The following is a 14,935-nucleotide window of genomic DNA, read 5'->3' as shown; positions in this document are numbered from 1 at the left end:
ATTGTTCGGGTAAATACATTCAAACAAGACACTCCTGCTGAATATTATACAGCTATCTCTTTGTACCGAGTGTCACAAAAGGCTGTGCAGTGTTAATACCATGCTTAGAAATCAAGAACTATTAATGTTTTACTTCAACGTATTTTATTTCCCTTTGAAAAGTCAATTAAAAAAGTGACAAAGGACAGTGAATGGCACTTGTAGTGTGTTGTAGTGATAAATTATACTGTCAATTACGTCATACTGTGTATGTTCGATTTTTGACTAAGACTGTCAAATGCAGGCCCAATGAATGATATAGTTGATTCGGCCTGTACAGTTCATGGTAATTTTTATCAGGGTAATGATGTAATATTTAATATGAATGATGGTAAACAGTGCATGTGTAGCTATGTCATTGTACGCAATTGTTTACAAAAAAAATTAAATCAGTAAATATTAGAATCGGTCAATTCTAAACACAATTTCAATAAGTAGAAACAGTTTGTATAGTATTTTCAGCCGAAGTGTAAATAAAAGTTATTCATTGCTAGCTGATGTCCTCGAGTTTGTGAAGAGATTTGTTCCACTGATCTCAGATCAGTCGTGAGTTTCAAAGCCTTTTAGATTCACAGGCTACCCACATGTACGCTATACGTACCTCTTTTTATTATTAAGAGTGAAGAGATCAGTCAGAGTTAAGTATCAGATGTTTTGGGCGAAGTTGGAAAGTCGACAACTTGTTTTATTTTAAACTGTCGTTTAATAGATGAGATATCCACGCAGTTAAAATCTCCTACTAAAAGAAAAGAACAATTGGGGGTCACCCTTTGAGGTTGATATATCGCTCCAGGAGCAATTCAAGGTATTCCACGTGGGAGTCTTTCTAAAAGAATTTTAAGCCAAAGTACCTTAAAAGTTAAGCCGATTAAAAGGTTTTAAGCCGATTGAAAGGTTTTAAGACAATTCAAAGGTATCAAGCCGATTTAAATGACTTTTTTGTATTAATCCGATTCAAAGGTATTAAGCCCACAACAATGTGTCTCTTCTTAGATAAATACACGAACTCTGCCATGAGGTGATTGAATGCGATCTTTACGAATTTCTTTGTAGCCTGGAATATGAATGGTGTTATCTGTCATGGAGCCAGGTTTGGAATTGTTCAAATTTCTTTCGAACACGTTCAGTAGCTGTTGTGCACGTATTGAAAATAAACCTGCCATTTGTTTGCGTATTGAACCCAGCTATGGTGCGGGTATATACATTCTGGTAAACATATCAAGCCGATTCAAAGGTATTAAGCCGACAACAATAGGGCCATTTATACGAGTGAAAATAAGCCGCGGCCTAAATAAGCCGCGGCTTAAATACGTCGCAAAGAACTCGTATAAACGGTCTATTTTCAATTAGCCGCGGCATATTTAAGCCTAGGCTCCAACCCTGGGATTATTTTAGCCGCGGCTTGCGAACAAAATGACCGTTTATACGGGCCCTTCACGACTTATTTAAGCCGCGGCTTATTTAGACCGCAACTTATTTTCACTCGTATAAATGGCCCTAATGTATCTCTTCTTAGATAAATGCACAAACTCTGCCATGAGGGGATTGAATGCGATCTTTACGAATTTCTTTGTAGCCTGGAATATGAATGGAGTTATCCGTCATGGAGGCCTTTTCATGCAGTGATGCACATGCACCAAGTCTAGATTAAGGTCACAGACAGGGCTATAATCACATTGCGTTTGTTACCATCAAACAGAGGGGAAATAATTGCCTCTGTTACTAGTAGAAACCCTTTCATACGTAATAGTGATTAAATTTCTGTGTTGTTCGTATCGACCACAACATATCGATTTTCTAAGTTTACTGTTCCGAGTAGTTATTCGTACAGTTATTGTAGCCATTAAACATAGATAGTACGTCTAGAAACTGTAACCATAAGCTTGGTTTTAAAGGAATGAGACTTAAGCTTGTTTACATTTTACGAGTCTGTTTTACAACTACATTTTACAACTCCACAGAGTCATATGATGAAGTAAACATTTGCGAATCATCTGTGTATGGACAGGACACTGTCGATTTCAAGCAGTTTGGCAGAACATTGATCATATAGATTAAAAACAATAGGGGTCCAAGTATTGACCTTTGGGGAACCCCACATTTTATTTGGCCTTTTGCAAAAGAAACCATTATTTTGGCATTGCTTGTATCGGTCTTTTAAGTATGATTGAAACTGAGTTCAACTTCAGAAATCCATATCTCAGTTTCTCAAGCAGAATATCATGATTTAGCGAATCAGTCATCTGGGGGACCTTCCTATTTTTTTTAATCTCTCCGACAAACCTGTCTCAGTAGAGCAAGGCTTTCATGATGAGAGAATATCATTACCTTTTCTAAACATGGTTCCATTGGTAATATTTACACATAGGGTTTTCGTTGCTTTGCTTGGGGATGTTAATTGTCTGGCATATTAATGATAATTTTTTTACGTCAAATATTAAATATATTATATATCAACACCTCGAAGAAATTTGCGTTAGACCTCATATAGGGTTACCTCTCATTAAAAACGAAAGCTAACTAAGATCTGCTCACTTTCCTTTGGTGTCTTTCGCATAAGAAAATCATGAGAGTTGATTTCAAAATTTTGGTTCTCGCGTTTATCGCAATCTACTTGATCGTCGACACTGACGCATGGTTTGGAAGTCGCCGTAGCAGTGGAAGAAGTAGCAGTGGAAGAAGCAGCAGTGGAAGAAGCAGCAGTCGTTCATCTTCTATCAGGTAGCGAAAAGAATTATCAGGCATTCGAAGGTTTTAGGTAATTTTAACACTTTCTATTCTCTTTCTCTTTCAACAGAAGGAGCAGAGGCTGGTCCAGCAGAACACATTCGAGAAGCAGTAGCAGATCCTCCCCAAGGTATCGGATAGGCTTCCTCGATCGGTTTAATTTTCTATCCTAGTTTGCTGGACAGACGTATTCACTAATTCTGCATGTAAAACAAGGTACATTCTTGTGTCTATTTCAGACGCAGTTTCTGGGGTGGTGGACGTCGTTTAAGCTCTACTCGCTCCTCATCAAGGTATGCGGTAAAACACATACAAAAAGCAAATCATCATCATCATCTTTCTTTAAAACACAAAAAAGTGCTCTACAATAGAGACGTGTATCTTTAGATACCTGATAATTAAAAAACGTATATATCAAACTATTTACAAAATACTACATAATTTATACACGCAAAGAAAATTAACTTCGAATATAGTTTAAGGAGATTTTACGGCTAAACTTGGCGAAAGATTTAGCTCTAGTGAGTTTTACGGGCATGTCGTTTTATTGGATAGCGCCTCTATAGGAAAAGCTCTTTTTTAAGGATTCGGATAAGGTCTTGGAAAAAAATGTTTGTGAGTAGATTCTCGCAAGTTGCGTCCATGCATCATAATTAAACAAGTAAATTTTCAAGACAAGTAAATAGGAACAATTTTATTGACTGTTTCGTACATAAATGTGTTAAGCTGTTGAGTTCTTCTGGTTTCAAGATTGGTCCAATTCAATGATGATAAAATATCTGAGGACCTGCTATTATAATCGGTTCCGGTGATTATTCTTGCAGCTCTAATTTGTAAGCACTGTAGTTTTTGTCCAAGCTCCTTACCCACGCTATCCCAAACAATGCTTCGGCAATCAAATAGTGGCTGTATAAAGGAATTTTATATCAAGACGGGGGTTGAATGAGGTAGTAATGGCTTTAGCCTTCGCAAGACTCCAATCACCTTGGAGATTTTGGAGATTATAATAGAAACATGACACTCTTCTATCAGGTAGCGAGAAGAATTACCAGGCATTCGAAGGTTTAAGCTATTTTTAACACTCTCTATTCTCTTTCTCTTTCAGCAGAAGGAGCGGAGGCTGGCCCAGCAGAACACATTCGAGAAGCAGTAGCAGATCATCGTCAAGGTATCGAAAAAGGCTTCTTCGATTTATTTTCTATTCTACTTGACAGACATATTCACGAAGTCTGCTTGTAAAACAAGTTACATTTTACGTCTATTTCAGACGCAGATTTTGGGGTGGTGTACGTCGTTTAGGCTCTATTCGCTCCCCATCAAGGTATGCGGTAAAACACATACAAAAAAAAACATTAAACGGTGTTCCAAGCAGTACGAGGAACATTGCTCGATAGAGAGTAAGACGGCGTTTCATTGATGTATTAAGAAAGGTTGTGTTGCGACTTTCTACGGGAAAACATACGTTAACGCTTTTCTGTTCGGTGAAAAATTTCACCCTCAAAAAAAGTTCATTATGCCATGATGGCTGGCTTATCAATCAAAGATGGCTGGCTTATCATTATTGAATTATATAAGGCACGACACAAAATTTTGAAATTAAGACAACTTCTATCCTACATATTCCAATTGCGCAGCTTGATTTATGACGGGCAGAAACTCAGTGCTGTTATGACAATATTTTCATATTTTATATCACCTTTAACAGGTTCCCCAATAACATCATTTTAGCAACTAACCATTATATTCCTATACATTATACTACTAACCATTGCATTTTTGCGGCAGTCACTTATTATCGGTTTCATAAGGCAGCTCAAAATAGGAAGCGTATATATTATCACTCAAATAAACATTTAATTAATAATACGATGCGTATATAAACTGTTGGCGGAACGTAGAAAAGTCCAAGGTAAGTAATTCGATCATCAAAGCGTTGCGAAACAGCCATTCTAATGATGCAGAGGTTGGAAAACAGTAGGCAACATCCTAGGAAACGACAATTTTAAATGTTGTACTTTTGCTATATGTAATTTACAATAAAAATTAAAGGCCATTATTGCTGAAGGTTAAATGCAAATCACCATGTCGCAAATTTCTGGTAATGTATAAAAGTTCGCTTTTTAGTCTCGACCTTCGCTTGCAAAATACAAACAAGCCACTTTTGTTAAATCCTCAAGAATGTCCTATATAAAAGGCAAAGATTAGGTAGTATGTCCTATATTATTGTTTTCTATATTTTACAGTAATAAAAAGAGCATTCCTCATGACATTAAGACGAAAAGCGGCCTTACAAAGCTTTTCAACAAGAAGGTAGTGAGCGTTCAACCAGTAGAGCAGCCATTAGGAGCTCTTAACAACGGGAAAATCGGTAAGGGTTTTGTCAAACTTGCAAATAAAATGGGAATAAAAACATCCATTTCGGGACAAAAAAGTCGCGCAACTCATTCCGGCGTTGTTGTTACGACAAGCGATAAAAAGAAGTATTTGGTGCACAAAGGAAAAAAGTTTGGAAAATCAAGCCAAACAGTCGTAGTTGATGCAAAACATATGAGCAAATCTTGGGAAAATGTGGGCAAGAGCGTAAGCGGGAACGGGAACAACGTGGGCTCATTCGTTAAGGCTGGAGGGGCAGACTACAATTTATGGGGTAAGAACTGTCACGACGCAACTAAAGACATGACAAAGCTTGGGAAACGGAAGAAGCGTTCAATGTGTATCAGCGGTTAAAAATACAAGTGGCAGAAGAAATCGAAAAACTAACATGCAAACGAAAATTCGGAAAATAGCAGTTTTGTAATTAGAAATAAACCAAGCTAGAGAAGATAGAATGCATTATTCTATATAAATTAACATAATTCTGTTAATTATGTAATATCACTTCTTATACGAATTTTAACATTGTAATAATAATATTAATAATACTTATTTCAATAGCGCTTATTCCAGAATGGTCCACGAGCGCCTTACAAATTTAGATTCGATAAAATTGAGTTAACAATTTCTAGTTTACAAATTATGATATAAACCTATATAATAAATAAATAAAATCACTACATTTTCGTAAAATAGAATACAGTTACCTACTAAGTATGTTCAGCATTAAAAATATGCTCTTTTAAATAGCTCAGTTTTAAGAGCTGCTCTATATGTTCCAACAACCTCAGCTCTAACGGAAACAAGTTCCAAAGATTAGGGGCACAGACCGAAGAGGCCCTATAGCCATACGTTACGCCTGTAAGATTGGGCCTTGAGTAAAAATTTGTTTACTGGTCTAAGATTCCTTCCCGGTCTATAAAGTTCTAGAAGTTCATTTAGGTAGTCAGGTGCCACTCCGTGCCCAACCTTATAGGCATAAAAGGAAAATTTTATATTTAATACGCCACTCCACTGGTAACCATGCAGTGCAATTCCATCAACACCGGAGTAATAATGATCATAATTATTTATGAGTCCGCGACACTAGACTTGCAGCAGAGTTAAGGACGTATTGTAAGCGCTCTGTCTTATACTTGGGTAACCCATAAAAAACTGCATTACAATGATCTACTTTATAGATGTCACAAGCGCGTGAACCAGAGTCTTTGCAGTGTCCAAATTTAGAAACTCCCTTATGCGTGAAATTGCCTTAATAGAATAGAAACCTAATTTAAAAGAAAACTGGCAATGTGTCTGTTTAAGCTAACATGAAGATAAAAACTTACACCAATGTTTTTTGCATGTTCAGAGGACTTAAGTTGTACACTGGCAACTTGCATACTGTCCAGATATGGAGCACGACGGTGTTTAGCATAAAAGACTAAGATCATTTTTAACCCCTCAAATAGTGCTAATTTAATTCCAACGAGGTGTTTTTTGATCCCAATATTGGGGTTAAAGTTGTTCAAAATTTTTAATACCCTTAAAAACCCTTTCATAGGGTATTAAAATTACACCTTGAAAATAACAGTGCATCGTTAAGCTGCAGGTTATTATAGAGCGTCCATACATTTATGTCACTTAAACACGCCTCCAACTTTTTAAATCGGGGACCGCTGGGCAGTGGCGCATGGGTACAGCTGTAAAAAACTAGAGTCTAGAGATTCAGAAAGTGCATCTATTTGATACGGCATGCTGCTGTAGTATACTCAACCATGCTCCGCGCGGCTTTATATTCATGCTAATTTATTATATCATGGACACAATACCACGAAAATGTGCTTTAATTTTAAGGAAAGATCAGTTTTCTTTGATTACAAGATAGGTTAGGGTGTTTTTCAGAAATTACAACCTCTGTCGGGCACCATATGAAAGCATGTATCTTGATATCCATGAACTATGACGGTGTTTAATCAGCTTGCAAATAACGGAATGAATTGGGATTAAAATCATTGACGAATAATCGCAGAAACAATCGATACGCAGTTATATTTGTGAAGTATATTATGTAATGTAATGCAATTTGGCCGTACGTATTTTGGCATAATAAGAATATATTAATAGTTATTATCATTGACGAATAATCGCAGAAACAATCGATACACAGTTATATTTGTGAAGTATATTATGTAATGTAATGCGATTTGGCCGTATTTCGGCATAATAAGAATAGTTTAATAATTATTATACTGATGATGTAGTACGTGTTTGAACATTAACTACTCCAAACTCTTTTTCGAACAAAATTTCAACACAATATAAGTCAATAACAATTCTTTTAAGAGTTACAAATGCCTAAATATTCAAACGTTTAAAATAACCGTCACTTTCAGGAAGAGTGGGGCTGTTCTGCAAGTGATTTTATATATACTAACCTGCGTAGACGCGGTTTGTCGGAGCTGGAAAGCGGAAAGGTGAACATGGAGTCACGTTACCAACTGTGACAAACATTTACACTAGCTGCCTCCGATAATGCCATAGCAAGCGAGCTATTAAAAAAAATATATGGATAAAAATAATGCAAAAGTTATAGAAACGAAGGTAAGAGACATATTAATCATTATTAATGACCTATTCCTTAGTGTATTGGATAAATATGCTCCCATAAGGTCCGTTAAGATGAAAACGAAACCCTTACCTTTTTTTACGCAAGAAATAAGGTCATTAATTAAAGAGAGGGACTTATTGCACAGGATAGCTCGCCAAGCCTCGCAACCCAGGGACTGGCTTGTTCTTAAAGATATTAAGATCAAAGTTAAACAAGAATTACGAGTTGCAGAACAACAATATGTTCAGGAACAAATCTTATTAAATCAGAACGCACCACGTTGTATTTGCAAAATTATTCGCAGATGTATTCCTACTAAAACAAACGGTAAACCATGCTATACAAAACCTACTTCTGCATTGTGTAAAGAATTTAATAACCATTTTATATCGGTAGGAGAAACAACAGCTAAATCTGCACAGAAACTGGCAGATGACTATAGTTTAATAATGGAATCCACAGAATACACTCAACCCGAGTGCACAAGTGATTCTTCATTAACCCAGTTTTCGTTTAACCCAGTATCTTGCACCAAATTCGAACAAGTGATTAAGAATATGCCATGTAATAAAACACCGGGTTGTGATAAGATTTCTATAAATGTTCTGAAAGACTGTTATCCACATATCCTACAAACTGTAACAGGCCTTGTCAACGCTAGTTTTAGTCAAGAGGTTTTCCCACAACAGTGGAAGAAAGCAGAGGTAATACCACAATATAAAGAAGGCGATCATGAAATGGCAGGAAATAACAGACCTATCTCACTGTTACCTGTGTTGTCAAAACTTACTGAACGTGTAGCCCTGGAACAATTCTCTAACTATTTGATTGACACTGATAAGTTTACTAGTCACCAAAGCGGTAACCGCCAGTATCATTCCACTGAAACCTTGCAGCTCTTTATGACAGACCACATATATCAGTCTATAGATAGTAGGAAGGTAACAGCTGTTATATTACTTGATCTAACCAAGGCGTTTGACAGTATCAGTCACACTATCCTCTTGGAAAAACTTCGAACTTTTGGAACAAACCCTTCGGCCATTGCTTGGTTCAAAAGTTATCTTAGTGATCGTTCTCAATCGGTTAAAATAGGACAACATCTATCCAAACCTCAGTATGTTACACATGGTGTCCCTCAGGGATCAATTTTAGGCCCGTTACTGTTTAATTTATATGTAAATGAAATCAGTAGCATATGTCGGAATTGTAAAATTGAATCGTATGTGGATGATTCAAAACTTTTCTTGTCGTTCCTAATTAGTGAAGTCTCTGAAGGAATGGACAAGCTAAATGCAGATCTAAGAAGGGTGGCCGCTTGGTGCTGTTCTAACTGTCTGTTAATTAATCCAGGAAAAACTAAATTTCTGCTATTTGGTTCTAAGCAAACTCTTGCCAGAATGGATATACCAACAGTGCATTTTTTAGGAGAAGAATTAATACCAGTATCCCATGCAAAAGACTTTGGAGTAATATTAGACACGAGTCTTTCCTTTACGGAACATACGGAGAATCTCGCATCTAAACTGATGGGGTCATTGTGCCAGATTAGCAGAGTGAAACATCTTTTTGATAAGAAAACATTGACCTCAGTCATAAATTCGCTCGTTTTTAGCAAATTATACTATTGCTCGACCGTTTGGGCGGGTACATTCAAAGGCAATATAAAGAAACTACAACTGGCTCAAAATTTCGCAGCCAGGATAGTTTCTGGAAAGAGGAAGTACGATAACATATCATCTACAATTAAAGACCTTGGATGGTTATCAGTCGAAGACATGCTTGCATATCGGGACGCCCAAATGGTGTATAAGATCATAAATGGTAGAGTACCACCGTATTTATGCAATTTTTTAAAGAGACGTTCAGATGTTCACGCTCGTTGTACTCGCTATCGAAGCAATCTCGATATACCAAAATGCAATACGAGTTCAGCCCAACGATCTTTCAGATACAGAGCTATTAAACTCTGGAACACCATACCAAACGTTGTTAAAGAGAGCCAGACACTGAACTCATTTAAACGATCATTGAAGGACTGGCTCTTAAATAGATAATTTGCAGCATTTTTAATAATTTATATACTTAAGTATCATGGATTCTAATTGTTTAACTTTTTAACTATGTAAACTAGTCTTATTCTAACATGTAATTAGACCTGAAAAGCCCTGAGGGGAGGATCTAAATAAATTTGTATTGTATTGTATTGTATTGTATTGTATTGTATTGTATTGTATTGTATTGTATTGTATTGTATTGTATTGTATTGTATTGTATTGTATTGTATTGTATTGTATTGTTTATTGTATTGTATTGTATTGTATTGTATTGTATGTGTATTGTATTGTATTGTATTGTATTGTATTGTATTGTATTGTATTGTATTGTATTGTATTGTATTGTATTGTATTGTATTGTATTGTGTTGTGTTGTGTTGTGTTGTGTTGTTTGTGTTGTATTGTATTGTATTGTATTGTATTGTATTGTATTGTAGTATTTGTTTTGTATTGTATTGTATTGTATTGTATTGTATTGTAGTGTATTGTATGTATTGTATTGTATTGTATTGTATTGTATTGTATTGTATTGTATTGTATTGTATTGTATTGTATTGTATTGTATTGTATTGTATTGTATTGTATTGTATTGTATTGTAGTATTGTATTGTATGTATTGTATTGTATTGTATTGTATTGTATTGTATTGTATTGTATTGTATTGTATTGTATTGTATTGTATTGTATTGTATTGTATTGTATTGTATTGTATTGTATTGTATTGTATGTATTGTATTGTATTGTATTGTATTGTATTGTATTGTATTGTATTGTATTGTATTGTTGACATGACTCAAATAACAAACGCCTCACCAGATATAGCAATGAACAAGTCATCAAATTTGCAAATCTCCCTTTCTCCAACTTTGTCGCAAACTTGTATACACTAAAAATAGGAATAGCCATAAAATTTACCCTGATCCTTTGTATCACGAATATGTGAATATGCTCTCCCCCCCAATTATTGCTGTAAGTAAAATGATAATGCATACTCGCTGAAATATGAGAAAATCATAAAGTTACCGAGCCACTTTTAATAAAAATATTTTCGGATGTATGCCTGCCTTTACTTCTTTTAGGATCGTCGCATGCTTTTAGTCTATTCCAATGAGTGATCTTACGTACGCCGATTTTCAGTACCGTTTCAGTACAATATTTGAAAACTAAGCGACTAAACGCAAATCCCAGCGGTGAATTTTTTGATATGATTATAAAAAAACTAAAAAACTAGGCCCCCTTTGCTTTATACACGACCGTGGTTTTAGTTTTGAAATACGATTCTACAACGGAAGTAGTGAAAATCTGCGCGTTCTGATTGGCTTAGTGGCAAAATATGTCAAAAACGAAATTCACCCAAAAAATGTATGGAACAATAATTGATGCAAATCATGTTTATGCCTCGTTATTTCAAAAACTTCGCGGCCTAAATGTTTGCGAAGGATAATTTTATCTGTGTTGTTTGACGTCACGACCGTAAGATCAAAGTTTTCAAAAAACTTGCTTTTATCATGCATTATTACATAACGTCTCACTTCGCATCATCAAAATACACCTTGCCCACTCGTTTTTAAATACCTCGCCTTTATTGTCTTTTTTGCGTCTGTTCTAATAGAGAGCGTCGCGCATAGCTGTCGTCTCCATCAAGATTAGGCTGTTTGTTTATTTGACAGTCCACGAATACTTACGACGGTTTACGACGACACCACATTGCATGTTATTGTATGAATGTATTTTTCTAGATAATCGATATTTCCGCTACGTTCGGTAGCGAAAATTCATTGCTTTTCTTCTCTTCCAAGGAAATTAAGGTACAGTATTATCTTATATTTACTGTAAGCTTTTCTCATATACCAGAATGCACCGCAGGTTGTGGTTATCGCCTTGAGGATTGACTTTGGCAACTCAAACTAATAATGTTCTTTACATATCTTTGCTTTGCTCGATTCTTGATATTTTTGTCTCTTTCAATTTTAGGTCCTCCCATATAACTGAGTCGTGCAGAGAGAATTTTCGTGAAATATCTGAGTGAATTATCGTGAAATATCTCAGTGAATTATCGTGAAATATTTCATATCGGAATATCTCACTGAATTATCGTGTAATATCTGAGTTAATTATCGTGAAATATCTGAGTGAATCATCGTGAAACATCTGAGTGAGTTATCGTGAAATATCTGAATGAATTATCGTGTAATATCTGAATGAATTATCGTGAAATATCTGAATGAATTATCGTGTAATATCTGAATGAATTATCGTGTAATATCTGAATGAATTATCGTGTAATATCTGAATGAATTATCGTGTAATATCTGAATGAATTATCGTGAAATATCTGAGTGAATTATCGTGTATATTATCGGAGTGAATTATCGTGAAATATGTTAGTGAATTATCGTGAAATATCTGAAAGAATTATCGTGAAATATCTAAGGGAATCATCGTGAAATATCTGAGTGAATTATCGTGAAGTATAGGCTGGAACTCATCAGTATTGGATATTATTCTACTGCATGGAAATAGTCTTTATACATTAATTTTTAAGTAATTCATGTTAATAAAAACTTACAACTATTAACTGATGTACCTGACTGAATAGTTTCTCTTGATGAAGTAATTACTTTTATATAATAACTATAGTGAAACACGCAATGTGATTGGTCAATAGCCGTGCAGGATCAGACAATCCTGCACGCGTTTTAGACAATCCTGCACGCGAAATTTAATTTTAATAAAGTTAACCGTTGTTTCACTACAGTTATTTTATAAAACAATTACCAAATGATTTTCCGTGCAGGATTGCGTGATCCATGCACTTGGGATGTTGCTCGACTTTCGGAAAGCGTGAAAATACACTCGCCTACGGCTCGTGTATTTTCACGCTTTCCGAAAGTCTCGCAACATCCCGCGTGCATGGATCACGCAATCCTGCACGGAAAATCATTTGGTATTCCTTTAATACCGTTTACAATATAGTGAGTCATTTGCGTTATTTATGATCTATTTACTTCTCTCAGGTATAACGCTACAAAAATTTTCGTATAGTAGACCATGGAGATTTTTTGTTATTTCAAATAGGCAACATCGTTTATATTTAAGAGTTTTTCACATCACGTTACACACATACTTATGTTAGTCAACCTCTGCTTAGGTTGACCCCGCCAAGAGCAGTCCGTCCCATGGACCTTTTAACATGGTTATGTAATGATTACGTAACACAATTTTTAGATATTCTTATCACTACAAACAACGTAATTATTTGAACTCCATCACATCGTATCATGATAACACAAAGAACGCATGCATGGAACAATAACTACAGGAAATCATGTTTATGCCCCCTAAGAGATTGCTTTTATCATGCATTGTTACAAAACGTCTCACTTCGCATCATCAAAATACATCTTGCCCACACCTTTTTAATTCGCCTTTATTGCATTCTTTTCGCCCGCTCCATAACGTCATACTTCTTAGTATCGTACCATCTTCAATCCTTTTTATATGGATATATGTAATGGTTACGTAACACAATTTTTAGATATCTTATCGCTAGACTGAACGACGAAAATAAATATGAGCTACGGACATGGTCCGTTTATTCGACTTCCTGTAAAAGTTCAAGTACACAAGCTCTTGAAACGATACCACGTGAGCTCCGATCACTTCGGATGTTTGTCTGACGTTGGTCGTGCATGGCTTTTCTTATAATGAGTAACAGGGAAATCACATTATTACGCACGATAGGACATATACCAATTTAAATATATTATCTACAAACCTAGCCAATAGTATTTAGCAACCTTACCCAGTCACGGAAACAAATTTTCCTCTCATTTACTCGAGCTCTAATTTATTGCGGGACTTCAATTCCACTTGTTTAGTTTACACTGACTGTATAGCATTTAAATATAGTCCTGATCTTTTCCGCAGTTTGCTGTACCTAAAGTTCGTTGTTCTCTTTCATTGTTCCAGTCTTGGCAAGAGTGATTGAAGGTATTTTATGACAGAATACGGATTACTTAATTATATAACATTTTAATGTTCATAATGTAACTTAGATTCCAACTCTTACCCATTAATGAGTTATAGTGTTATTTTGATTTGTCATTCCCACTATTTCACTTTGAAAATATGAGACACGTTAGACTTAAACTGACTATGGCCTGTATTTTAAAAGCTCACTCATACTCAAACTCATTGAGTAGGAGATCTCAATCTTCTCATATCTTTTCCATAGCGGTATTTTCAGTCAAACAACAGCTTGTTTTTTAATGTTTTATCTTAAATCTTCTCATTGTTAAGAAAGAACTTTCTCTCTGATCAGCTAGTAATAACAAAATTTCTATGTCAGACTCAGAGAGTGTGAATTTGAGTGAGCTTTTTGAATACAGTGGTATAACAACCGCTTAAAATAGAGAAAATCATTTCTGGACTTTCCGACTTAGGATTCTTCTTCTTGCAGAAGAGTTAGTGCGAATTTTCATGCTAACTCTCCTGACGAAGGCCCGTAGTTCAAAACGTCGGGAAGTGTGTTTTGTGTGATTTTATTTATTGCCTTATTGCATTATATCTGAAATAAAAAGGCAACGGCCATTAATTTTATAAAAATATGGCGCAACGTCCATTATAAAAGGCATCGACCGTTCTAGAAAATGGCAACGACTGTCTCAAATGACAACGTCCGTTTACGAAAGGGTTAATATGATTTAATATTCATTGATACTACATAGGAATATATCGTCTGATGGGTTTCAAGTGCATTGAAGGGTTAAAAGAAAAGCTTACACAGTAGGCAGCCGAGTTATCTTTATAACTTTAATGCCTCATGAATATAATATTTTTACAACCAAGGAACGACGTGGCAATTTAACCATGCGAGGTTACTTATTCCGCTCGGAAATTAGGAATTAAAACTTGGTATTGTGACAAAACATAACCGAATAACCTAACCTAAAGTCGTGGAATGTCATTGATTTTGGATGGTTTTATTATGCGTTTGCGCCAAATGTTGGAGCCTGAAGATTGAGGATCAGCAACCGCTTGATTACAAAAATGCACGAGTGCAATCGAGAATACACCTTAAAAAAAGTTTCAAATATAGCGGAAAGTATAGAATTTCCTGACTCAAGTTTCTCTAGAAACGCACGTT

The 14,935-nt window shown here is 35.5% G+C and overlaps 1 protein-coding gene across 2 annotated transcripts; it reads left to right on the top strand.

Moving 5' to 3' along the window:
• The first annotated feature begins 2,479 nt into the window (after positions 1-2,479).
• LOC114515608 (arginine/serine-rich protein 1-like) lies at positions 2,480-5,788 on the top strand. Of its 2 annotated transcripts, none has more exons than XM_028534896.1 (6): positions 2,480-2,760; positions 2,837-2,896; positions 3,006-3,059; positions 3,875-3,934; positions 4,034-4,087; positions 5,010-5,788. In XM_028534896.1, exons 1-6 carry the CDS (start codon positions 2,606-2,608, stop codon positions 5,491-5,493), a joined length of 867 nt encoding a protein of 288 aa, XP_028390697.1. In that variant the 5' UTR covers positions 2,480-2,605; the 3' UTR covers positions 5,494-5,788. The 2 variants fall into 2 exon arrangements, with proteins under 2 accessions (XP_028390697.1, XP_028390696.1); XM_028534895.1 differs by having other exon boundaries at positions 3,872-3,934; positions 5,010-5,786.
• The last annotated feature ends 9,147 nt before the right edge of the window (positions 5,789-14,935 follow it).

Source organism: Dendronephthya gigantea, unplaced genomic scaffold (assembly GCF_004324835.1).
Source record: "Dendronephthya gigantea isolate DGI-Jeju-01 unplaced genomic scaffold, DenGig_1.0 000004F, whole genome shotgun sequence".
Taxonomy (NCBI): domain Eukaryota; kingdom Metazoa; phylum Cnidaria; class Anthozoa; order Malacalcyonacea; family Nephtheidae; genus Dendronephthya; species Dendronephthya gigantea.
The sequence above is the reverse complement of the archived record's forward strand: the minus strand, read 5'-3'. Positions and strand labels throughout refer to the sequence as shown.